Source organism: Pelmatolapia mariae, linkage group LG10_11 (genome assembly GCF_036321145.2).
Source record: "Pelmatolapia mariae isolate MD_Pm_ZW linkage group LG10_11, Pm_UMD_F_2, whole genome shotgun sequence".
In the NCBI taxonomy this organism is placed as follows: domain Eukaryota; kingdom Metazoa; phylum Chordata; class Actinopteri; order Cichliformes; family Cichlidae; genus Pelmatolapia; species Pelmatolapia mariae.
The window spans coordinates 48,367,595-48,394,374 of record NC_086236.1 but is presented as its reverse complement, the minus strand read 5'-3'; the positions used below and the strand labels follow the sequence as shown (position 1 = coordinate 48,394,374).

The following is a 26,780-nucleotide window of genomic DNA, read 5'->3' as shown; positions in this document are numbered from 1 at the left end:
GAACCTTAATCAAATTTCAAAACAGCTGCAAATGAACACTCTTAATTACCTAACTGGGGTGCTTCTAAATTAAATACATTTCATCAGGTCATTATGCTTCATCATTCAAATCTACGGTCCGTAGCGGGAGCGATGTCCATACCCGTCATCAGGTGTCTCCAGGATACTGCTAGTCCTGTTGTCTAGGATGATCCCACTTCCTGTTTCACTACCATAAATGGAGTTGGAGCGTGGCGTGCCCACCCTGCTGGAACGCCCTGAGGTGAAGCATGAAGTCTGATTGGAGCCTGGGATGTTGAGAGGAGAAGGGGCTAGAGAAGAACGCTGCTGACGCATCAGATTGAGGTTTTTCACCGTTTGGAAAACTCGCTTCGGATGCAGTCTGCAGACACACAAACATGGAGTTGATGGATGACTTTTAGATTATTACAAATGATTAACATCTGAATCAGATCATACTGTGGAGAAAAAAAACCCGGATATGTACCTCTGCTCTTCTACGTCTGGATCATCCATTTGGAGTTCCTTCCTCATGGTGCCCTCTATTTCTGCTGCCAGTGAGTCCTGGAGAAGAAACAAATTGCTACTTGGGAACTGAAGATGTTGTGATGCAGACAGACAGTCTCTCATCTAACTATGTACATTTCATTTGCATTGTAACAACCCTTAAAAATTTAACTCCATCACTCACCATCGGGAACAGGCCCAGGGAATGGAAACGCCTCGCCGTGCTGAGCGGGAGAGTTTTATTTCTCAGGTTCTTCAGTTCCTCCTGAGCTTCATGGAGCATCTCCATACACTCTGCATACTTGTCTTGCAGCTCCTGCAACTAAAAGTGAAGAAAGGAGGAAGAGCTTTACAGAGAAGAAAATGAAACACATTGAAGCAGAGTGTTTCACCTCCAGCCTGGAGGTCATTTGTTTCCTGTTTAGTTACATTTATACAGTGAAAGGACTGATTTTCATAAAATTTGCTTCTCGGAGAGACCGAGCTTTGCATACTGTTTTATTATGGTATAAAATATGTTTTTAAAAAGGACAATATACTGTAGGTGCTAAATTTGGTAATATAATAATATGTGAAGACAGGAGAAGCCATCAGCAGCATCTCTACTGGACCAATAACATGTGTTGATGGAAGCATGTGGAAGATGATTACTTTATTATTAGCATCCTAATGGATACTAATAATAAAGTAATCATTTTTAAATCATAAATCTAACAAAAAATACAAAACTGATGGCAGGAATATATATAACTGTCATACTACAAATTTTCCTCATCTGGCAGCAGCTGGCAATGCAGAAAACAGTGCTGTTGCCATGGTGACCAGGCCCTGGATTGCCCTACCTCAGCAGTGAGTTGTCGCTGGGCGTCTTTGGCTGCACCCAAGTGCTGAGTCAGCTCCTCATTTTCCAAAGCATACTGACAACACGGCAGACAAAACAGGACAACAGGTGTGAAACGGATTGCATTCAAAGTATTTTTAGCGTTTAATGTAATCTAAGACAGAGATCTGGACTTTCGTACAAGCTTGGCCTTCTTCTGGAGGTCGACTATCTGGGAGAGGAGATGTGTGATCTCCTCCTGCTGTCTGGAGGCGTCCTCAGTCTTCCTAGCCAGCTCTTCAGCCAGAGAGGAAATCTGCAGGTTGGCATCGCCTGGGAATGAGAACAGGTGTTCAGCAAAATTCAGCTTATGGCCACACTGCTTCTAAAGAGTGACTGTGATTGTGGTTGTGTGTGAAGGGAGACAAACAAACAAAAAAAAGCTACTCACGTAGTTCTTTGACACAGTCATTGACAAGTTGCTGCTCTTTTTCCTCATAGGAGATCGTTTCTGTCTCCAAATGACTCGCCTGGAGGGAAAATGAAAATAACAACAGGAAACAACATTATTCTCCTAATAAGTAACTTCACATCACAGCATAGACAAGATCATGCTTATAATTCATATAAGACTTTCTTATATGAATGTTTTTGAAAGGGAATCTATAAGATGGTAGTGAGACCGCTATGATGTATGGTTTGGAGACACTGACAAAAAGACTGGGGGCCAGTTTGAAGATTTTCAATGGAAGTGACCAGAATGGACAAAGTCAGAAATGAGTATGTGGCAGGGGTGTGGTTTTTGGCTCAGCGGGCTCGAGGGGCAGTGTCAGGGAGGCTGAGGTCCAGGTGAAGGGAATTAGGCTGATGAACTCTTTTTTTCGCTTTTAATGATGTCGGGGAACGGCAGTGTGAGCGTGGAGCCAGCTGGAAAACTGGCAGTGCCAAACTAAACACATTGGGTGTGTGACAAATAAATAAAAGTGACTAAACAGTTACCGAACGCCGTGTGGGTCTGAGTCATTCACAGAGTACTTCAGACTGACAGCTCAGCTCAAGTTGAATATTTTGGAGACAAAGTTAAAGAGGCAAGGCTGGACATGAGCAGAGGAGGGACAGTGGATATACTGGACAAAGGATGCTGAAGACGGAGCCGTCAGGCAGGAGGAAAAGAGGAAGACGACAGTGGAAATTCATGGATATAGTGAAGGAGGACATACTGAGTAGACAAAAGAAGAAGAAAAGTAGTTTTCTAGTGCATGCGTGTTAGACTATCATGCAAAAAAAAAATACCTCAGATCGCAATGATTTGTTTTCTTCCTCCAAATCCTTGAGTTTCTTCTGCAACGACTCCAGGGGGAAAAAGTTTGGCGATGACACACTTTGTTCACTGGGACGGACACTGTGAACACACAGGAAAGAGTGGCGCTTGTTAGTTTAAGTCATTCAACAGACTTTATATATTTTCATTAAAAAACCTGCTAAAACCCACAGAACTTTAAGTTAAAATGTGATATTATTAGAATTATTTTTTTGTTTTGGCATTTGAGCAAGAAGGAACAATGAGGAAATATACTGAGCAGCAAGGAAAGGAGGTAATAAAAAGGAGACTTACGGTGTAGAGGTAAAGGACTCGCCTTCGCTTTCTTCAGCTGCATTGGTGTAGAACTGTAACAGCTCATCTTTCATGGACAGGTCATGGCGCAGCTGAGACACCTATAAGGAGACGATTAACGTCAGAAGAAGATAGGGGGGGGCATGCAAGACGTTCAGCTCATCACAGACATACATTATTACACAGTTCCCACCACCAAATACCGAAGCACTGACGAGCACACATATTCGTTGTTTACCTCCTCTCGTATGTGCTCCACTTGCTCCTCCAGCAGTTCATTCCTCTCACTGAGGGCTTTGTTTTTCTTCAGCAGTGACTGTCCGATGCGAGCCGCTAACTCCAAGTCACGCTCTTTCTGCAGAGACAAAGCTGCATTTAGCAAAATGAATTTCAATAGCTTAAACATTTGCAAAGACCAGTGTTAGTAATTTTCCCCTGCTTCAGGTCTACGTAAACTAAACCCCTCAACCATTAGCCTAGTTTAATATATAGATGCTTGTTTCAGCTGTTCCTTTATTAGAAAAATGGGTTTGAAGGATCTGTATATTTGATTTAACACAGAGTTTTTACACCAGACAACCTTTCTTAACGTGTATCAGAATTACTAAAACCAGCTTCAAATGTTGGGAAAATTCAAATACATCAGTGAAGAAAAGGACAAAACAAAAGAGTGGCAAAAGCAACACAATATCCACTAATCACTAAATATGAACCTCAAAAGGAAACCTTTGTACATCAGCCACAGTGTGCACTGGAAAACTCCCGTCAGTCAACATGAGGCAATAATTAAAAGCTTATTGTTAACTAGCCACTCCTGTTTTTATCACTACATCAACAGGACTATTTATTGTACTATTAAAAGCTACTAGCAGAGCAAATGCTGCAATAGTTTCATGTGCTACAAGAAATAAAAATAACTGACATGGTCAGAAATATACAGATCTGACATTAATTGTGTTCGCAGTAATGGAAGTCATGTGTTTGGTGATGGTGCCATGTTTGTCTAAGCCATGCTTTCACAATGCTGTCTTGTTGCTCAGGTTCATACTTTAACAGTTACGTCACCCTGTTTTCCTCCCTGCTTTACATTCTGTTGGTCAGCGCAGTCAGCTGAGGAGGATAAAGTTACATTTGAATATCAGCCGATGGAAACAGCTTTTATGATGTTGCTTTCTTTGTCGCAACCCTGATAAATCCGCCCGCGTTTTGACTATGACATAACACCATGTGACCGAATGGCCTTGCAGACCCTCTGACAGTGTCCTGGGCTTCTGGTTATTCTACTTTATTGAATTTTACCTCTTCCAGCAGTCGAGTGACAGCGTCAATGTCACTGTAGGTCTTCGTCATCTGGCCCACTCTGTCAGCACACAACACTGCAGACACAGAAACAGTGAAAGCAACTGAGTGTTGAACATTTCTAGAAGAAGCTTTAACAGTTCTTTTTTTTTGGACTCTATAATATAAATCATGTTATTAAATCATAATCTAGGTTGATTTCATGTATGCTTTCATATCACTCAAGCCAGAAAAAAGCACTATGGGCAACTTTTTGGGCAATTTATTGCCTCTTTAAAGATTTCCCATTTCTGTTATACATGCAGTTACGCCAAAGAAAATTAAATATAAGAAATAAATAATATATTATTACCATTTTTGATAAAAGGTTGGATGCTTTAAGGAGTTAGTTTCTATTTTTATACCTGACAAACATGACCTGCTTGTTTTATACCAGGTATAAAAGATACTTATAAACATGTCCAGTTTTGGGATTTACTTACCTGGATGATTGAGCATGCATTAAGACATTTGTACAATAACGTGTTGGAAGAAAAGGCATTTTTTTCTCCCCCATATACAGCTCATAGTTATAACGGGTGTGGGCTGTGGGTGTGGAGTGCATTCGCTTTATTTATCTACATGCATATGCCCGGTTTTACAGCCCTGTGCAGCACACAGCGCAGACTGGACTTGACAGCACTAAAGTCATGAAAGCATAAATACGCCAACAATGACCCTCCACATAGCTCAGGGTTTTTGTTCCTAGCAAATGACTCAGAAAAGATAAGTTATTGAATACTGACACAGAGGTCAAAGTGAAGGGCCACGCCTCAGCCATGCTGCTTATTATTAACTCCCTCAGTCCTCAAACAGAGGAGTTTACATCTGTATGACTTCATAGTTTACTTGGGAAACATGATTCATAGACAGATAACCTGCATAAAACAACAAAACTAGCTTGTCTGTTCCTTGATACCAACTTGTTTCATTCAAATTTATTTAAAAAAAGAATTAGAGCAACCTTTTTAGAAAGTATCTTCACTTGTGAGTGCAGATATATTTTTTTTAAAGTTTCCACTGCATGAAAAGTGAGACTTTCATAAGTGAGCATTGCTATAAATTCCTGTGGAAATGCACATTAACGGCAGAAACTCGGGGGCAGGGAAGGATGCTTTCACACCAAGTTTCAGCCTGAAAGGACTGGCAGTTCACCCCCATACCCCTGCTCAGGCCCAGGGGAGCCTTTAAAATGTAAATGTTGTGAGCTATACAAATGCAAATCATAGTAGTATGGAGCCATCAAGCTCCACTAGTTACACACATTTCTAAAAAGGTACCAACTCCATTTTAAGATCATCTCTTTTGTAATAGATCAGGCTTATTTTAGTTGTAATCCCATAAATCGTAACTGATAGATTTGCAATATGTCGGTAAGCTCACTAAGATAAATTATGTTATTTGTAACCAATAATATATTGTGAATATGTTTATTTATTTATTTATTTTTAAAAGGTATTTACTTTGGGTATAGAGGGAGAAAAGTAATTTCATCAACATGCTAAACTGTGTGAAGTTCTGGCAGAATGCAAAAGAGAGCTGGCCAATGTAAACAACAGATTTTCATGTCCTTGTGTGGTGCAGACCTCATATGGCTGCTGGAAACAAGGAAAAGGATGCTTGATGGAAATAAAAGTTAGTTAAGGATTTAATCCATTATTAAGTAAGCTAACAAAGGTAGGAAACGTTGAAGCACTACGAAGGCATTTTATTTGATTAAATAAGGGCACCTTGGCTTGTTTGCCCTTTACTTTTTGCCAAAAGTTTCACGGGCAATTTCAAATCAGGTCTTCACCTAAACCCTGCATCTTATTTCTATTTATTTTTTATTTATTTATTTTTACTGTTTTTGTTGTTTGTGTCCTTTTGTGTCATTTTTACAGAGACAATGATAAGCTGATAAGTTCAGTACATATAATGTTATGACTATTACCAAACCCACATTTGTCTGCTAGCACTACAAGTTTATTATAAGTTAATTAAACACGGGATCTCTAAAGTCAGGAAGTGTTGTTCTCTCACGATCCTGAATGCTTGGGCCACGTTTCAGCATAAAACAACAAGTTGTTGAGTTATTTAAGTGTTTGCACAGATATGGACTGAAACCTCAACTGGCTTTTTTGTGTGAAAACGAGCCGGTTGAGAAGGTTCAGGAATGTGGTTATGCTTCCTTCTGGATGCCTCATTTTGGAGGTTTTCCAGGCATGGCACAAGTGGAATCATGCACCTGCTGGAGAGATTATGTATCTCATCTCTATTGAGAGGAGTCTCGGGATCTCTCTGGAGGAACTGGAAAGTGTAGGGAGAAGGACGTCGAATATCCTGCTTTGCCTGCTGTGAGCTGACTTGCATAAGTGGAGGATGGATGGATGGCACTAGTGCACTGACATGCCAATATTCAAGCTACCTTGATAGTAATACTAAAAATAAATGAAAAAAAAAAACAGTCCCACTTCAAAGAGGTTGATCACAAAAGGCTAACTATCTGTCAGACACAAGTGTGTCTCACACACACACACACAAAGAGAAACATCCACGCTCAGTCTTTTCTCATGTTTGCGTTGCTGAACCACAAACTTACTGGAATAATTTGGTATGAGGAAATCTGTGTACGTGCACTCACGCACAGACACAGACACAGAGACACAACACCCACAAGACATTTATTTACTTGATATCTGGCCTAATAGAGGACTCTGCTGCTGATAGTGAGAGTGCAGCCTGTTTACCTGCCATCTATCAAACTCTCCATGCTGACTTGGTTCCATGGTAACACTCCACCCAGGTCAAACAGCTAAGCTGAAAAAAGTGAGGATAGTTTGACTAACAAAAGCTGATCTGACTACAGAAAGTCTGTCTATTACTGACTGACTTTAATAAGCCAGTCTGGTGAGAAACAGGCATTAAAGACAAACAGCACAGGTTAGAGAAGGTGACTGTAACCTGGATTATCAAAGAGGAAGTGTAACCTAATTCTGCGAGGTGAGCAGGATGTTTTCTTGATATATTATCCAAAGTCTGGGTAACTTAAGACACGCACACACCATCTCTTTCTATTTATTTTGCTCCACGACAATGACAAAGGAAAGGGGACATCAGACAAGTGGTCCTGTTCAGCAGCTGTGAAAACTATGTGGGTTTTGGAGATAGGTAGGACTAAAGACAATTACCTTAAACACAGATATCTGATTTGGTGACTCTGTATTTAGAGCCATAATGTAATCAAACCTCCACGTGAGCACACCCTCGTGGCCTTCAGTTTTGTGTGTGTTGCAGCAGAAGTAGTGGGTGCGCTTGAAGTCTGGAGTTACAGACATTATAATAACCTTAATTGTAGCACACAGGTTCATAGAAAAGAAAAGAAAAGAAAACAGAAAGGAAGCCCTGTTATTCACATTAATACCCCAAGCACAGCCTGTGTAGACCATTAAATACCACGTCTTTAGCTGGAGCAGCACGTATTTATCTTAACAGCCACTGCAAAACATATCCATGCAACAGCAGCCGACGTAAACGCACTGACCAAACACTTCACACATTATCGAACATTAATGCGAAAAGACTTTTTTTCTTGCTTAACAAATTGGCATTAGAGTGTACGTGCACATCCCTCATGATGCACATCCTTCTCCCTCATCTCTTTTTAAGGATCCCTGAAACAAACCCTAAAAGGATTAAACACAGAACGAGTGCGTTTGCAGTTCAAACTGCAGCCTGCTGGCTCTTCATATCAAAAACAAAAGTCACAGCTGAGATGAAAAGCCAAGCCCATATTTGAACTTGTCAGCCCAGCAGGTAGGTGAACCGTGCTGTGTTGAAACCAAACACACAAATAATCAACATCAGGGAGAGTACCCGCTGGATGAAACCACAGCCACAGGAGATATGATAGCCTACCGAAAGGTTAAATGGTGTCTGTTATTTTTATATAGTTCCAAATCTTATAAACAGGTGTCTTACTGCACTGAGTGATAAGGATTAACAAAAGTAACATCAAGAGATTTAGTCCCAGACACATCTCACTGCTACCTTCACACAGAACTTGCTGCTCTTCATCCATTTCTTCATCCCCTTCCTCCACTTTGGACCTTCCATCACTGGGAAAACTGGTATATTCTTCCTCCTCCTCCTTTTCTTCTTCTTCCTGCTCTGTGCTGTCATGTTTCGGCAAACAAACATATTCTTTATCCTCGTTCTGGAAATCCAAATTGTCCTCATCTCCATACAAGAAGAGTGCCATCCTCTCCTCTGATGCTTCAGCTAACCAGATACAACGCCATGGTTTCTACCTGTGTGTGTTTTAATCTCCTAGTCTCTGTGTGTGTGTGTATGTGTGCAAACAATGCTGTGTGTGTTCCAAAGGCAACTGACTTTGAGTTTCTCCCTAAATGTCATGTGCCTCTCTGTGCACTCCATGGTACATGTCTGGTAAAGCCTGTGTGCGTGGACCTGCTTGTAATTGAATTTCTAAGCGTGTGTGTCATTTCTATGGCAGCTCAGTGAGACAACCACACTCCTCCCCTTTTTCTCTGTGGCCAGTCAGTGAATGGCCTTCTCCACTCTGCCACAAACATGGGGTAAACTGGCACACTCCCTCAGGTCAACAATGTAACAAACAATTTAACAAAAAATAGGTTAAAACAGATTTAATCAAGCAGATGAGGGCATTGAAAATGCATAATATTTATGCCTTTAATTCTCATCTGTGTTATCCATCCAGTGGTTTACTAATGTGTGGTCGCTGTGGTTCAGACCAACAACAACAGAGACAACCAAAAGAGAATTCTCCTTGAACAATTCCCAACAAAAACCAGTCACTTTACAATCGCCCCCCCTACCCTGAAAGTAACTTGGTACAGTCCTGCTCAGCTCTATGGTGACAATAGGGCAGGGCATAAAATAACACACAACCTGTTTCCAGGGCTGGGCCAGACACACAAACACACACCTTCACAGGTGAATGTTTTTGCATACTATAGTTAACGTGCAGACAGTGTTATCAAGAGAGTCAAGAGATAAGCAAGGGCACTTTGAGCTGAGCTGCTTAGAGATTTTCCATGAAGTCAATCAGAAGAAAGACTGAAGAATAAACTAGTTTCTGAGACAGTGTATGGGATATACTTGTACAGCCATACAAACTGACCCTACAGAACCCTAATCTTGCATGAACTGCATTTACAAGGTGAGCTATAATAAAGCCACTTTGGGTTGTTCCCCTATTCCCCAGGGGTCGCTACAGCGGGGAGCTTCTCATGTTTGATTTGGCAGATTTTATACACCAGATGCCCTTCCTGATGCAACCCCAAAGGCATCTGTGTCTCCTTCTGGCTTGTTAGCCCAGTGTGTGATGCAAAAGCGAAAATATTTCTTTTCATCCAATGGGGACATACAGGAAGTGGATGACTAAGACACAACGACAAAAGAGTTTGCAAAGAGTGGACAGACAGAGTTTCAGTTTGGCATCAAATCTCATGCCTCAAGTTCCTGAGCAACAAGCCAACCGCTGACATGAAACAAGCCGTTCAAAAACAAAACAAAAAAATTCCAGCAAAGTTTCACAACATTTCAGGAGTTTAATAGAGACAAATAAACAGTTTGATGGCTTAAATTAAACCACAAATTAACCAGTAAATTTGTGACGTCAGCTCAATGGTAAATTTATAACCTTTATCGCAACATTTAAATAGTTCAGGTGGAAGAGGTGAGGTAAAAAACATAAACATTTGAAAGAAGATATTACCATAAGATACCATAATATTCATTGAATGTTAACAAAAAAGATTAAATATATATATATATATATATATATATATGATCTATGTCAGTGCCACATGTCTGTCTGAGCTGAGCTGATGAGAGGGGCCAGTCTTCAAAAATGACACATCAAAGAAGCTCCGTCTTCTGCTCATTAGTTGGCATTCAACTGTTATAATTATAGTAATTGGTCTAGAACACTGATGACAGCTCAATACTGTCCCGCATGCCTGAGTAACTCCACTCAATGTTCCTATGGATGCTTCACAGCAGGCAACAAAAGAGCTCAGGACAAGCACCACTCAGTGTCTCCAGGCAGCGTTTACCTCCCCCATTGTTTTGAGGTCATGTTGACTCTTAATGCTCCAATAGTTCTCACACTTTAGCTCTCATGGAAACATAATATATTGTTTTGCAATAAGCTCTGAGTCTTTTATTCAAAAACCAAAAAACTTTTTGTTTCGGAAAATGTTGACTTTTGTTGTTAATCCACTTAAATGGTGCGTCAAATGTACATTTTATATCAAATTAAGTTAAGAAAAAGCTTCCCGAGAAGTTGATAATCATCAATAAGCAGACGTAAGACTTTCAAACAAACTGAAATATGTAAGCTGAAAATTTTCAGCTTACATATATTAAAAAAAAAAGACACTAAACGTACAGGCAGATTAGATCACATTTGCAACTGCTCAGACTTCACTTTCCACCTTCTACAGCTGACACACAACTTCACACAACACCGCTACGCCAGCAGCTAAGGACCGTAGACAAGGTACATGGACGTAGCTACTGTGATATGAGAATGGGCGGGCTTGACCATTTCGTACCACGGATAATCCTCCAGTTTGAAACACCAACATTTACAAAACAGACTTCATTTTTTATTCAATATGACCAAAAATGACTGACTGAGCTCATGAACTCAGCAGGAAAGTGTGTACAGGTCAAAACTGAGCACTGTTTTCACATAGACTTCTATAGGACAAGACGTCTTTTTGCAACCACAGCTATCGCCACCTGGCGGCCTTGAGACATAATGCAGGTTTAAGGTACTTCCATATCCAGTCTTTAAGTCTGATGTCATTAGCCGTTTCTGGGTCCAAACTCCGCTTCAGGTCCCAAAGTCAAACAAACACTGCGGCATCACTGAGAGTTACAAACTGTCTGAATTCTTTCACCTTTAATAAAATGATCTGTGTGGCTGCTCTACCAGGTGTAACAAATTTCCATCTAAAGATGATATACCATGCTTTGACTGAGGGATTTCTGAAAAAATTAAAACGTACAGTTCTGCTATCACTTCTGACATAAATGAAGACAGAAAACTAAACAGTAGTGACATTTGTATGATTACTGAAGTTGGACTAGCTGGTATATAATGATGTGCTACGTGGTGGCTAGCTACACAGCTATGTTAGCATGTTAGCATAATATAAACATACTGAAGCTGGAGGATGAGCGCTAACTTTTTTCCACTCGATAAAAGTTAATGGAAGGTTTCCGATGGTTAGGGACGAAGGTATCTGTAAGGCAGGATGCTGTAAACGGACCAAACTTCTGTCAGGAGAACAACTGAAATAATCCATCCACAATATGAGGTTAGTCATTAACATACTGCTGCATAGGCTGGGCTGAAGTTACATCGTAAGGTTTTAAAAACTGAGCTTTAAAATGAATAGTGGTAATAAAAATTGAGAGAGGCCGACAGTGATCACCACCTTTTTTTTTTTTTTTTAGGGGCTTGTTCAGATTAAATAGGACAAGATACAAAGCATTAAGACACGTTGAAAACCCAACAACCTTAATAAACGCAGAGTAGTTTGGACCCGGAAGCAGGGTTTATCACATTATCACTTAAAGATTGGATTGGCTTCATCTTTTTCTGCCATCTGTGGCAGGCACACAGGCCCTCTGAAGTAGCTGATGTTCATAACATTGAATATCACTTTATGGACCTGCAATTTGTCAAAGCTCTAAACAAACATTAACGTTATAGTTTGCATTGTTTCTTTTTGTTCCCCCCCCCCCAAAAAAATGGTATCCAATATCAAGTATTTTCCTGGGATTTGCTGTCGAGCTTGAAATTCAAATATTGTTAGAACCATCCCTTACATTCCCAATGGAAAAACAGGGCCCTTTTATTTAGCCCCAGCCCCAGTCTGAGCCCAGCTGTCCTGGTTGTCCTCTGTCCATTAAGTCATTTGTTTGAAGGCCTCTGGAAGTGCCAAAAAGTCATTGTCAGGCTGATATCAACAAGACTGGCTTGGAGGAGCATGCAAATCATTGGGCTAAATATAAGCCAACCTACTTCCTCATCCCTCCCCAACATAAAACCAGCTGCATATCTATTTCTGCCTCGACACTCCATGAAAAGCTTTATCAAAGAAGCCGTGTGTCCCTTCTCATCCAGCATTTAAACATTTTAACACAGTAAACCTATCATCAGTGTCTACCAGACAATATCAGTTCCTAAAAAAGACTGGAAATAAAAGCTATACCAGCTGGCCACATGTGAATAACATTTAAGCTGCGCAGCTCGAACTGGGAATCCATCTCAAACTGTTATGTAAGAATGCATAATATAGGACAATGAACTCATTTCTCCTCCAACATCCATATTAAGTGTGCAGTTTAATGATGTCAAAATACAAAAAGTGCACAAATATGTGCATGCGTACAACCAAAAGCAAAGCAATTACTATAGGTGAGAACTATACGTATAGCATGAAATCAGTTATATCCCACTTTAAATAAAGGGACCATAAGCAGGTGCATCATAATTAGGGAGCAAAAAGGACCAAGGCAAGAGAGTAGAAAGACGGACATGATTGTGAAGAAAGAGTAGGAGCTAAAAAAAATTTTTTTTAAAGCACTAAAAGGTAACAAGCGAGCCACTACTGCACCCTGCTGATAGTGACACCTGTCACATGACCGCGTGGATCAATCTGCAGATTCAATCTGGTATTTAATCATTTCAAGTCACACACTAAAGCTACTTTGAGACAATACCACAGGATGTTGTAACACACTGGAATTCAATACATAAAGGATCATTTTATAACATTGCATTAGTTTAAGCTTGTTTTGTTTTTAGGTCTCCAACAGTGGCTGATATCAGCTAATATCAGCTCTTCATTAACGCTCCAGCAGCATTTTCTAATAAAACAAGTCAGCAACCTACAGTAAGGACACCGCTTGACTCCACAGCACCATCTGCACAGTGCACTGCTACATGTGCTACAGTGAGACCTCAACGTACAATAACGACTGAGTTGGAGCCGCTCTGCTGGACAAGCTACAGATAAAAGCTTTCATTTTTGTGCATATGAGCACAAACATATACATGGATGCAAACTTAGCTAAGACAGGTCACAGATTCCAGCAAAGATCTAAACAGCAAAGATCTAAACTCGAAACCTTATTTCTAAGCAATTATAGGTTGTTTCTAAAAAAAATCCTGCTCTATGTTATGGGGATCATTTACTGCAGTTATGTCATTGAGACTAGATTATTGTATTTTGTTACTTTGTCACCATCTCCACAACATAACCTTTATTCATTTTGTCTCTATGTGCTAACGCAGCTACCCGCTGCATCAGCAGCAGGGAGCTGGCGTTAGCACAACAAGATCTCTAGTTGTTGTCCAGAAACACAGGAACCACCATGAAGTCCAGTCACACCTCCTACACTTAACACCCACAACTACTACTTGGCTCTATATTAGGAGCCACTGACTCACCTGCCAAACACCACCTATTACAGCACCTACTGTTTATAATGCTGCTCCTCTCTGTCCTTTCCACAACACCTACCTTCATGGTTTTGCTGAGAATGCCAAGCCACAAGGTGACATTCACATGATTTAATTAGGAAAGAAACTAGCATACATTCAAGCTGATCCCAAGAGTGAGTTACTTAAAAGACAGTAAATGCATATTCAGTGTGCACGACTTCCTCAAAGCACTTCAAATATGTGTGAATTTGAAGCCAAAAAATTCCCAGCTAACTGTCCAGGAAGTCCTCCATGCCCCTGCTTTGAATTGTTTTGTTTTTTTTAGATAGATTGCAAACAATTTGACATGTTGAAGTATGTAAAGTGCAGGAAACAGCTCTCTTTCTGTGCCATTGTAGTTGCTCTTATCCCATTTTCAGTCTCAACTGTTCTGTACTAATAATGTCTTACTAGGATGCAATCCCCACAACAGCCGTCTAAGTAGCAGTCTTCCACTTGAAATCAACTATCCATTAGAAACTGCTTACTCGCTACATACAGAAATTAGCCTCTTTCCAACTCCAGGAAAGTGTCTGGCTTTTCAGCTTGTACATGTCAATCCACACTGAAGTGCTCTCTTACCATCAGTGCACTCTTCATAGTACCAGTCCAGCTCGTAGTAGTCTGCCTTAACAAACCTCTGGCCTCTGGTCTGGCCTCGTCTCTTCATCCTCACTGCTCTGACAGACAGATGTGCCAATGTCCCAGCATACTTAACTGTAGCATCCCAGCATGGTCAGAAACAAGCATCTGTCACTTTAACTGGTTTCCAGTAGAGTCTGGTGGTCAATAGGTCAGCATCTCAATTCTTCTTTCTCAGCATGCTTAGCAGATACCAGAATGGACACGGTTACTTTAGGTAAGAATCTGGTTCTCATGATCAGATTTCTTTTCTGTTCCACACTGAGTAACACCAGCCCGTTGCTGTGTTATGCTTAATTTAATGCACTGCTGGTGCCATTTTTGGATTGTCATCAGTCAGAACCATTATTTGCGTCATAAGCTGTCAGCTGGAAAAAAACACAGAGTCACTTATTTGTATTTTAGTCCGTCAGGTAGTCTTTACCATTTTCCGCAAATTTTCCATCTTCTGCCAAATCTGTCCCTCATCTTCCTTATTTTCTGTCGTCAGATTTCCAAACTCACTCCGAAACAAATCAGAGCAAATAATCAGGTCCATCCACTTATAGCTTCATGTCAGGCCACCTTCGGCTGCTGTCAGCTGTTACTCTGGCCATGTTCTCTTCTTAAGGTCGCAAAATGACATTTTCCTTCCCTTTTGTAACATTCTTTAGCTCAACACATGGACAACCGCATCTCCAGCAATGACTCAATAAACACAGAGATACAGAGAGCGAGGCAGCAGCAGCAGCAGTCACGGGTTTTGCAGCAGAAATGATGAGAATGACGACACAGTGGGATGGGTGGGCTAAAAGGATGTCAGTAGCCAATGGGGGGGGGAATATCACCAGCTTCTTCCCGCCCACCATTCACATGTCAGCATTTCACCCTCCCTCCTCTCCTCTACTTTGTCCTTCTGCGTGGTTGTTATGGAAACAGCCTCAGACTCCAAGGCTGAGCAGCATGTAGATGCAGAGAAGGCAGTGTGGCGTTGGCAGGGGTGACGTGGCTAACTCAAAATGAATGAACCAAAATGGGGATTCTGGGATTTGTCATATAGGGAGTGATGAAGCGCATGCATGGGAGGCAGAAAGCACGTGAGAGGAAGCAGTAAGAAGCACATTATGAAACTACAGCGTAAAGCAGCTACATGCTCACAGGATGGGCTAAGACAAGGCTAACAACACACTGTTAACCTGCTGCTTGCTAAAAACAGCCAGTGTTTCTTACACAGTGTGAAAAAAAGCAACTGCTGCTAACTAAGTGACATGCATGGTTTTATGCTAATGTGCCAGTAGAGTCATATAACTGCTTACTCATGTAATGCAGTAAGGTTGCATAAGACCCCATTACAGGATCAGTTAGAGCTGCTTGCAAAGTGAGCCTGCACATTAATGCATGTATTATCATTGCATTTATACAAATCTGTGCGCTGCTACTTGATTTCAGGTATGCAGTTGAACCAAAAGATAAAATAATAGGAAACAACGCAATCCCAAACACACAGCTATTCTAATTAAAACCTCAGTCTTTTTAAAAATGACATCTCCTACATGTTATCTGTTACTCTGTTGACAAATATCCATCACCAGCTGAGGCTGTGAAACAAATGTACTAATCAGACAGTCCACAGTCTTTGTTACATGTGCATTTTATGTCATCACAGCATGGATTTGCCTTTGATCGGTCAGCTGCCTCATGTCACAACCTCCTCACACTCATCCTTCTCAGGCACCAGATCAAATCAATGTTTACTCGGATGATGCAACAGTGTGTAGGATATCCCCCTCCCCCACAAGCGCTCCTGATTAAGATGCAAGTTGGGTTGGACTTTTCATTATATAAATGCTTAAAAATGGTAACACGTTGGCACTTTGTGACGGTCTGTACAATCAGACACTCAAGATCAGTTGAGCTTTACCATGAAAGATCTTAGCTCATGTATCACTCCTGCTTAGGGTGCCGATACAGAGCCATCTCCTTGAAGCAGATGGGGATAGCTAGTAAAAATCTAAGTAGAGATGCAGATGATGACAAAGCACAGTGATGGTATTGACTGTACAGCAAACAACAATTTTCATGATTTCTAATAATGGCTCTTCTGCCCCCTCGCTATCACCTGATAGCCTGGTTCTCTGTGATGAATGTCAATACCAAATTGAAGGTGCAGGCAATGGGGCACCGGGGTGTATTTGCAGCTCTTGATTAAGCCTATTTATAAGATGCTTGGTTTATTTTTAGAACATGTTTTTACCCTGAGTCACTATTCCAAGTAGACATGAGTTAGATATTAATAATTAATTGTGAAAAAACCCCCACATTACACTCCCTTGGTTTGCCATGTGCAGTGTTTGCACATGTTATCATGAGCCTGTCGTGTTTGTTTAATTCAAATTGTGTGTATGTGGGTCTGTATGTGCTCTGGCTGGCACAGATGGCAATCAAAAGCCACAGTTTGGTACGACAAGTGCTGACGGCGGCATAAAAAACACACAACATGCGCACTGAGTACACGAAAAAGTAAAACATTAACCGGAGTGAGATAGATAACAGTTATTAAATTTGTTTTGGCAACCACGGTCACTTGGTTCGCCCACACTAACGGAGACATCAATGGAGTCAACACCCTCTCTCATTTCCACAACATTAACGTTGCCATAACACTCAGATCTCTCATTGTCACTCTCCAACAACAGCACACACGTTTTATTATATTTTGAAAACGCAGCATAACGAACTTACAGAAGTATTTGAGGGTCTCCTCAATCTGTTCAGTAGTCAGGTCAACGGCAGCGTCAGGGCCCAAGAGGGGAGTGTGCAGCCAATCATCTTGGTCATAACCGAAGATGGTGTCAGCCCTCAGCTTGTACACCGGCAGTTGTTCTTCCAATAAGCTGATAATCTCGAGCTCCGGCAAATCAGTATTGTTACACACATCTGCACAAGGAGAGAAGACAAAGTGAAGAATAACTGCTGCTTTCTTTGGAAATATTTACATTCACATTTTTCATCAAGTTAGTGGACACAGGAAACACCAGAACTTCTGGGTTATTCAATTTAGTAATCAGGACAACATATTTCATTTAGTACACTCATGCAGTCTTCTGAGTGTATGGGTGTATGAGGCCCTCTAGCGGCCCACTGAGGAACTGGTTAGGTTTTAATTGTAGGATTTGAAAAAAACCAAAAAGGAGACCAGCTAAAAGTTGAGTTGGTATCCCTAATTAACTGTAGCTTTGCGATTGTAATGGCTTGAAATGAGCTAGATGTCAAACATTTCTAATCATTTTTATAAAATACTGGCTTGCCAAACAGTTTAAATTAAATTTGAATCCAGCGTTGTGCCACATCCTTACCCTAGGACAATAAATATTTCCTCTGCCATAATTAAGCCCATTATTTAGAGATAAAGATGCCATGCATACCAAACAAGATAAAACAAAATCAGGTCTCCAGTCTCTGTGCAGCCAGCTGATACGAGATTAACCTGCTCAGACATAATAAATAAACAGATGTAAGTAGATGGCGACTAGCTGCAGGGCTTCCCTAGTAACCTGAGATCAAACGTCTTAATTTTTTCCTATTATTTCCTGTGAAAAAGAAGAATAAAAGATGCGAAATGTATACATCTCTTACATAGTTATAGCCTAAATTGGGATTGCTCTCCGTATGGTCTCTTTCTTTATCATTTTAATGATTACTGGGTGTTTTCAGCCCTTGTATGACAGCTGCAGTGATTAGAGATAGTAAAGGGAGATGGATGGATGACATTACAGCCACAAAAGTTCCAGTCAGCTGGGATTTAAGAGGGGACTGAAGGCTCGAGGCACATGCGCCCTAACCACCGAGCCACTCAGTTGTGCACTCTTTTTTTTTCCTGCACAAAATCAACAGCAGCCTTCCTCTGTGAACCACTGATTCACAATTGTGCTCTGCTGTGCAAACTTAAATAACCTTACCTAAGCTTTCAGCTATGCGGCTCTCTGTTCACACATCACTTTAGTGTGCTATTAAAAGCGTCATCCATTTTTGGCTCTATTAGAGAACACATTCTCTCTGCTTACACACTCAAATCAGGTTTGGTCTTTATTCTTTTTCCCTCCTCCACAAATATAGAACAGAGAAACTCTTGGACTGACAGAAGGAGACAAAACATGGGAATTAACATACAGTAAAAATAAAGTTCTTTGTTTCTTTGTTCTGTCTCTCCATCTGCCCGTCTGTCTGTCTGTCTCCCCAACAATGCAGTCTTACAGTTTTTCTAATGCAGACTGAATGACTGACTGTACTGAAAAGGGGAACACACACTCACAGCAGAGGCTGGGGAAACATTTAGCAAGCACAGCCAGAGAAATTTCAACACAGATGTAAGTGCTGAATACCCAGTTCCATCAGAACAAGTGACATTTCACAATTTTCTGGATTTTGCCACTTTGTGCTGCCTCTGGTTTGTGTAAAAATTGTGTAAATGTTCTCCGAGTAAGATTATGATTGATTAGCACATCTCTGGCAGATCATTTGGTTTTACGCAAAGTACAGCAGCAAATAAACTGTGCCATTATATTGACACTGAAGTTTTGTAACTTCAGTGTATTAAAAGCTTTCCTGCGGAGCACAATCTGACATCATATGAGCATGAATTCAATATACCTAAATGTACTGCAATATTTGGATTCTGACATGAAATATGAACAGTGAACTCTTAAAATGGGTGATGTTTAAGAATGGTAACACTGCAAAGGTCATCCAACAAGGTTTTGAGCTTTGTTTAAAGGCAAAAAGAAAGGCAGGATGAAATATGTGTGTGTGTGTGTTTTCTGATATTAACATATCAGAAAATGTATAAATTTCTTGCTCCTCCTCTCTGCAGCTGCAGGTACCAACTGTCTGTGATTTGATACTACTGAGCATTTAGGCTCAGACTACTTTGTGTCTCCACGGTGTGGTGGTTTACACATTCACCTAACAAGAGAAAGATCCAGGTTTGATCCTGGGAGGAGAAAAAAATCCCTTTTGGTTGCATCAGGAAAGGCGTCCAGTGTAAAAATTGAAACAAATGGGGCTCCCTCTTAGAATAAGTGAGCCAATGAAAGCAGATCCCCTGGAGCTCTTGGGAAATGCAACAATTATACAAATAAAAATATTTTTGAAATTATTTTTTCATGTTACAGAAAGAATATCGCACAACAGAACTTTACATTTACTATGGACTATTTTAAAAAAATATGTATTTTTTTGTATCGCACCGTCTCTTCATAAGAGAGTGGAGAGTAAAGCCTTTTGAAGTAAATACAGAGGAGGCACAGAGCACACAAGCTGCGAGGACACCACAACAAGAAAGTTCAAGTTCAAATGTAAAAATAGTCCTGTCACACAGTCCGTCTGAGCAATAAACACACCGCCTAACACAGCGAGCAGGCTACGAAGACACAGAGAGGGTTTTATCATATTAAAGGAAAGCTACTGACTGACTAGGATCAGCTGAAATGTTAGCAGTCACAAGTTGTTTGTGTCAGACCGTTCAATCTCCCTGCGAGGGAGACTTTTAAATCTTTAACTAGAAAGCATAGACCTGAAATGCAACATGGCTGCCTCCTGTTGACCAAAACAATGCACTTATGCCCCCTGAGGTCAATACTCGAAAAGCCAGGTTTTTTTCGCTTCTTCCTAAAACACACTCACTAACAGGCTTTTAGCCGTTTAAACCTGAAAATCTTATCTTTTACTATAAAACTGAACCCACATTATGACATGTGACACTTTTGATTTCTCACAGATAGAAAGAATTCAAACATAAAAAACATGTCCTTTGCAAAGCCAGCTCTTTAACGCCCCTTTCAATATACAAGGTTAAAAAGACAAGAAAGCAACAGTCCCCGACAAACAGATAACAAAAGGGATAGCCGGAAGATACAGCGAGCGCTCTGTCCAGATGTTAGTCAGACTGCTCATAACTGTCACTAGAGATGAGCTGAAAATGCTAGAAAACCATTCTCCACACAGCATACTCACTCATGGTGCCTGAGCACGACAACCACTGCCCCCCCTCTTGCCCTCCAATTACATTTTCCAGCGATCCAGGAGAGGGCAAGGTCGCGGGAAATAACACAGAAAGAGAGAGAGGTGCCGGGAGGGTGGGAAATGGGAAGAGCAGAGTACTAAAAGTTTTAGAGGACAGTACAGAGTGCAGGAGACCAAAAGAGAGGCGGAAAAAAAAAAAAAAAAGAGGGAGGGAGGAGCGGCTGGAGCCAACCAAACTGGTCCCATCATGCTTGACATGCCAATGACGAGAGACCACATGGACCGCCCCACTCTCTCACTTTTCCACACTCTGGCAGCCAACAAACCCAGCTGGGCTCTGCATACAAGCTGAAAGACACACACACACACACCCCATTTTCCCTATCGTAATCCTGTATAAACCAACTGTGGCCACACCAGGTCTGATGCTGTTCAGTGCACTTTACTGTCTTTACTTCTAGCTGCTCAAGCTCCATTACTAAAACACTAACATCGAGAGATCGGGCCTTTCAAATGTGCGAGAGACAGATGGATCAAAGATTTTAAAAGTGTGAGTGTGTGTGCGCAGAAAACCTGCCAAAACACCACTCAAGATTTTTCCCTGTAATCCCACAGATCCCAGCTTTTGGCACCAAACGAAGCTCGATATGATTACATGTGATCCTAAGCTAATAGTCTTAGAAGCAGACTAATAGCTGCGTTAATCGGTTTAGAATCACTAGTTACCAAACTTCACTGTAATGTGAGCAATTAGGGTGGTGCACAAAGTAACCAATCATTAAGATGTTTCATTTTAGAAATGAGGTAATTTCAAGTAAAAGGAAGTACAGAAGTTGGTGGGTGGTTTGATGCAAACTATAATCCACTAACACTTAGAAAATTGCCTCCATTTAAGTTGTAGTGCTGCTCCGTGGAGTTGCAGCAGAGTGTTATCCAGATTTAGATTGCAGCACAAGCAGCTGCTGGTCACAGAGGGTGCACTCGTGAAATAAAGCGCAGTAGTACGTCAGTGTTATCAAATGTCACCGGCAGCTCACACATCTACACGTGGGTGGCGAACCAGGGTTTTCAAATGTCACTAACCCTGTGAATCTGAGTCTAGTGTGTTTGCCAAGGTGTTATTTTTTTTGTAAATAAAAAGTTTATTACTAATAAAATAAAATCCCTCAAGTCCTACCTGACAGGTTGAAAGTAAACATCTTGAATGACAAAACGTAACATGGGATTGGTTGTTGGATTTCCCAATAAATCATTACAATTTCCATCAAAGAAGGATTTAACTATGGAATTATCAGATTATAATTCACAAATATTTGGTCAAGTGACTCCCACTCTTCCAGGACAAAAACCATGCAAACTTCCACACAACAATGCTTCTTGTTTGGTTTGTGCAGTTAGTACAAAGAGATATTTTTCCATGTGTATATATTTTCTGTGGTTGCCTAATATACTTCTGATAACCCACATCACAGGGCAAAACCAACTTCCTAACATTGTGTAGAGCTCAATCGTGCCTACTGGTCAAGGGATGTTTGCAGGAGATCTGTGGTTCTGCTGTGGGGTCTGGCACTGGATCATTTGAGTCCTGTGGGATGAAAGATAGTGGTCTCTATCGAAGGGGCTTATTCCGGGGCATGCTGAAGATGTTGCATCAGATTGGGATCAGCGCTTTGGTCTCTTGGTTTCTGAAGCTGTTTGTGAACTCTCCAGCTGGTGGAGGAAGCAGCTGTCGGGGAGTGCCGGTGATGTCTAAGTAACAACCATGAATGTTGAAGTTACACCAATCTATTCTTAGTAATAGTGCGCTTAAAAGTAAGAATCCACATAATACAAATCAGTTTACTTGGATACAAATGTGAGCTGGTGATTTTGATTAGTTGGTCATCCTGTGGAATGACACGGTAACGCTGCATCGCACCGCAAGCGACATGGCAACCAGAGACCACAGAGAGTCAATCACGTTCGGTGACTTCAAGCGACTATGGGCAAAATATCCGCTGATGAGACAAAGTAGCTGTGACTGGAGATTTTTTTCTCAACTTGTATATCTATACAAATACAGATGCAGGCAACAGGAGTCTGGAACGTTCACAAGCGACCAGCCGTCGGCTACAAAGCGATGCACTACAAGCCAATCGTTTCCAGTGTGGACGCAGCTTAAAGGACAGCTTTAACAGACAAGAAATGAAGGGCAAAGGAATACTTTTCTTTACACATTAAAAGACATCAAATATGTAAACGCTTAACCCTAACCCTTAAAATCATCTCTAGTTAAATATTAGAGCTGCCAGAGCAGCTGATTAATTTCTGTTTTTTTAAGCCCCTGCTGTGTAGCATGACACTGATGCAAGAGCTGGAATCAGCCAGAATAGTAAGGAGGCATCAACTTAACAGAACATCAGATACAGTATGTAAATATCTGAAATCACTTATTTGTGTTCCATGTGTTTCCAGATGAGATCATCTGTCTACATCTGGCACAAACTCACAGTGCGTATTTTATAAATGTTAAATTCAGATTCAACCTACTGTTAAATATTTTTCAAGTCCACAGAATTGATAAAATCCAAACTAATGTAGTTCAGTTTTTTCTGTAAAGTGTGCAGTCAGCCACTGTTCTTACTCCCAGTTGTTCTTGCTGGATTATTCATAGTTTTTATGTACAAAAACACTGTAGCCATAGCAACCCTCAGTTTATGTGTATAGCAGTCCCCCCCACCCCCTGTCAAAATTTTCCACTCAGTGATTACACTCCCTCAAACAGTGACTGCACTGGTCAGACTGACTAGCTCACAGAGGCTAATCTCCGCACACAGTGTTTTGAGCGCTTTACTGAGGCTCTGGTGGGTCAGCACAGGTTCAAACTCGTCTTTGTGATAATACAAGAAGTACACTGCACTCCTTTGAGAAAAAAAAAAGAAAGAAAAAAAATAGCAGCACAGTGGATGTTTCTGCATGCCGTGACTGGATGAGAGCCAGGGGAGCACACCCATCAGATGAGATTCAAACTCCGTTTGTCCACTTGCCATAACTTTGCCAGCCGCTTACCAAAGTTATCCGTCCTCTGCCTTTTTTCTATGTGTCTGTTTGCTCCCAATCGTCCTCTCCACACCAGACATCCCATAATTTCACTGTTACTCAACTCTTTACATCATCGGAGGCTGGTAACCACGGAGAATTAATCTCACACCCAGAAACTGCCGCATGGCAATGAGCTGCTCTATTCAGCTCATTGTGTTCATTCATTCGCCCGTACCCACTCCCACACCAGCTCTCTCTCTCTGTGAGAGATTCAAAAAGAGAGTTGGAGAAGCAGAATGACAGACAGTGAAGGCTGAGAGAGGGAAACATGAGGACACAAACAAAACAACTGCAAATTTGAACACAAACCAGCAGATGGCAGCACTGTCCTGAATACCTCAGCTGACTTTAAACAGGAAAAACTGGGCTGCTGTAGATCCTAACACAGCTTTGATTTCCACATTTGATTTTATAAATACAACTGACCTGTTAAAGAATGAGCCTGTCAGCCTGAAATCAAGAACTGGGTTTTCACGTATATGTTTAAAAAAAAAAGAAAAAGAAAAACACCGTCCTTTGATTCAAACAGCATGCATTAATTATGCATTAAAGCCAACAGTTAAAGGAAAATTAAGTTAATAAAGACCAATAATATTATAGATTTATAGGGCTTTTTAGGGTATAACAGACTACCTATAAAAGTCGGCAACTGATTTTTAGCGAATAAGCTGTCATATGAATGTACACAGCGCTGTGGGGTTTCAGTCTTCTAAAAATCTATTTCAGAGAACCACCGATAGGGGAATTGGTGATTTAAACATCTGATATATCGGCAGATATTTTCTACTTTAGACACACAAAGCATAAACATAATCCTTCACTTTTATTATGTGAAGTAATTTATTAGTCCTCACTAAGATCGCATTACAGTGCAGTTTAAAATTAATCTTTCTTTAATTTTACAACAAGTCGGGGATTACTCGTTTACGCTTACGAGCTGCCAGCAGGGAAGTGGCAGAGTGCCCTACATAACACTCATAACATGGTTAAAAGGCGTTTCTCCCATCTCTCTCTTTTTTTTTTTTTTTTTTAAATTTATAGGTGATTGTAAATGCTGATACTGATATATCAAGAAATGGCTGATATCGGCCCCCATTGATATCGGTCAGGCTCTAACAGTAAATATAACACTTTTCAAACATGCAGTTCTTTCCATTAATTCTTCTTTAAGCAGTTAGGCCTGTTTTCCATGAAAGTTTAGATTTCGCAACATTTATGTTTCACTTTCAAAATGATTGCATGTTTTTCATGGGATTTGCTCAGCTCTCTTAAAAACATGATTGTTGGGCAGAATACACTAAACAGCAATATCGTCAAATTCATAACAATTCATATTCGGTTCATTCAGTTTGTAGTGGATCTCTAAAGGAACAAAAACTATCATCCCTGCTGTAGACCAAGAATGGCCCTGTTCTCTAGGATGGATAATATGAATCGCCACTTATATTGGGTGGGTGTTAATTTACTTTGGTGGCCTGCCCAAGTAAACTCTATATATGGGGAAACCTACACTGCACCAGCTACAGTAGATGTGTGTACCTGGTCACCAATAAGCCATAAGCGCAAACCTTCGATTTGGTCATGCTGAACGAGCAGAGGTGCTCTGGCTTACTCTGTCTGGTGAGCTGGCAGTTGATTTGACTCTAAAAGTGTAACTAAATCTAAATATGATAGATGACTGAGTATGACTTTCCTACATGACTTTTTTGGTAACATAAAAACAAGAGAGACCTTGCTGTTCAAAATAATACAAGGAACTGAGATCATGCCCAAGGGTGGAAAAAGAATGTCTTTGGGAGGGTCTTTTCCTGTTGCTCCTGTGAGCATGAACGTTACACAGTATGGTGCTGTATAAGTGCTTAGCTACATTTATGATGCGCTGAAGTAGCTTTATAGCCAGGTTCTACTTAGCTCCCTCTACCTCCCTTAATGATCCGCAGAATCCCAACCTCCTCTAATCTAGACTTCTGCATGATTAGCATAGCAAAACGAAGGAAAGAAAAAAAAAATCAATAGTCATTAATTTTGTATGTAATACCAACTCAATTAAAAGTGTCTGGTGGGTATTCTGCCCAGACTGTAAAGAGAAAGGAGAAGGGCCAGTGCACAGCTACATTTTGGACACTAGTGTCATCCTGCTCTATTGAGGAGGGGGGTTAACAGGGTGATGGAAAAAAAAGAGGAGGGGAGACGCGTGAAAGAACTGACAGAAACAGTCCACCGAGAGCTCTTCTCTCTTTCACATGCTGGCTCACACACAGCTGAAGTCCCCTGGAGCTGCTTCACTGACAGGATGTTACATTAGAGAAGGGTCACAGAAAAGGGACAGTTTCTCACAGCTCCAAAGGCCTCACTCTCATCCAAACCACCTCCATCAGCCTGCAGTGTTCCTAACACCTTACTCCAAAACCATTAGAGACTGAGGGCTGGCATTACTGTAAACTTTTAATTGGGTTAAATTGTGCTGTACTGTCTAAGTTCTATAATACATTAATGCAGCCAAATGGACTTGTAAAGGACCAAAGGAGATCATTTTTGACAGATGAATTATACGCATGTCTGCACACAGTGCTGATACAACAGCGCCAAATGGGTTCCAGTAAGTTTTGTCTGCCAACAGTTATAACATATGCATGCAGCAATTACCAGTAATGGTCTCAGCATCTGTGTAGGTGGCCGTGAACTTCTGAAGTGCAGCCTCACTGACATACTCCTCCTCTTCCTCCTCCTCACAGGCCAATCGGCGCGCTTGGCTACGGAGCTGGGATGCGTGTATGTGTTCGGAAGGCTGTTTAGGGGGCGGGGCGGAGGAGCAGGAACAGGTGGGGGGAGTCTGAGCCCTCGGGTCCAGCTTGGCGCTGAGTGATTACCGATTAAAAACAGGACCGGCCATGGACCAAACTTGGACCCGCCGAAGCAGAAACTGAATTAGAGTTGTCCTGAGCGCATTTATTTGACAGGGGAGGACGGAAATGGTCAGGTTGTCTCACCAGCAAGGCAAAGACGGGGCAGCTGCCAAACCAGACTCCTGTGAGCGTGCAGAGACAACGTCTGAAAGACAAGACAAAGAATTACATTTAGCAAGGCTTATGTTTAAAATGCAAAATGATGTAAAACAAAGCACAACATCTCACAAGTTCAAGTTAAAACTGTGTGTTTTTAAATATTATTTAGTTTGCCGTGTGAACACATTTAGATTCTCTCTTTTTCTCACTCACACAAGGGCAAGCAGTAGTATTTATGGACATGGT

General features: G+C 41.0%; 1 protein-coding gene across 7 annotated transcripts in view; it reads right to left on the bottom strand.

Annotated features, from left to right (window-relative positions):
- The window catches only part of trak1a (trafficking protein, kinesin binding 1a), a 36,397-nt gene extending 9,822 nt beyond the window's left edge, over positions 1 to 26,575 (bottom strand). The window contains exons 1-12 of one of the 7 annotated variants that reach the window (XM_063485486.1): positions 26,520 to 26,575; positions 17,170 to 17,364; positions 4,242 to 4,318; positions 3,181 to 3,297; positions 2,943 to 3,043; positions 2,621 to 2,729; positions 1,779 to 1,857; positions 1,530 to 1,660; positions 1,350 to 1,424; positions 692 to 829; positions 488 to 564; positions 143 to 382 (exon numbers count right to left, since the gene is read on the bottom strand). In XM_063485486.1, coding sequence (XP_063341556.1) covers positions 143 to 382; positions 488 to 564; positions 692 to 829; positions 1,350 to 1,424; positions 1,530 to 1,660; positions 1,779 to 1,857; positions 2,621 to 2,729; positions 2,943 to 3,043; positions 3,181 to 3,297; positions 4,242 to 4,292 — 1,118 coding nt within the window. In that variant the 5' untranslated portion in view covers positions 4,293 to 4,318; positions 17,170 to 17,364; positions 26,520 to 26,575. Of the gene's footprint in view, positions 1 to 142; positions 383 to 487; positions 565 to 691; positions 830 to 1,349; positions 1,425 to 1,529; positions 1,661 to 1,778; positions 1,858 to 2,620; positions 2,730 to 2,942; positions 3,044 to 3,180; positions 3,298 to 4,241; positions 4,319 to 8,309; positions 8,700 to 14,388; positions 15,174 to 17,169; positions 17,365 to 20,439; positions 20,562 to 26,175; positions 26,382 to 26,519 lie in introns of those variants that run through there. The other 6 variants (XM_063485485.1, XM_063485488.1, XM_063485482.1 and 3 more) reach the window with 6 other exon arrangements.
- Positions 26,576 to 26,780: the final 205 nt, after the last annotated feature.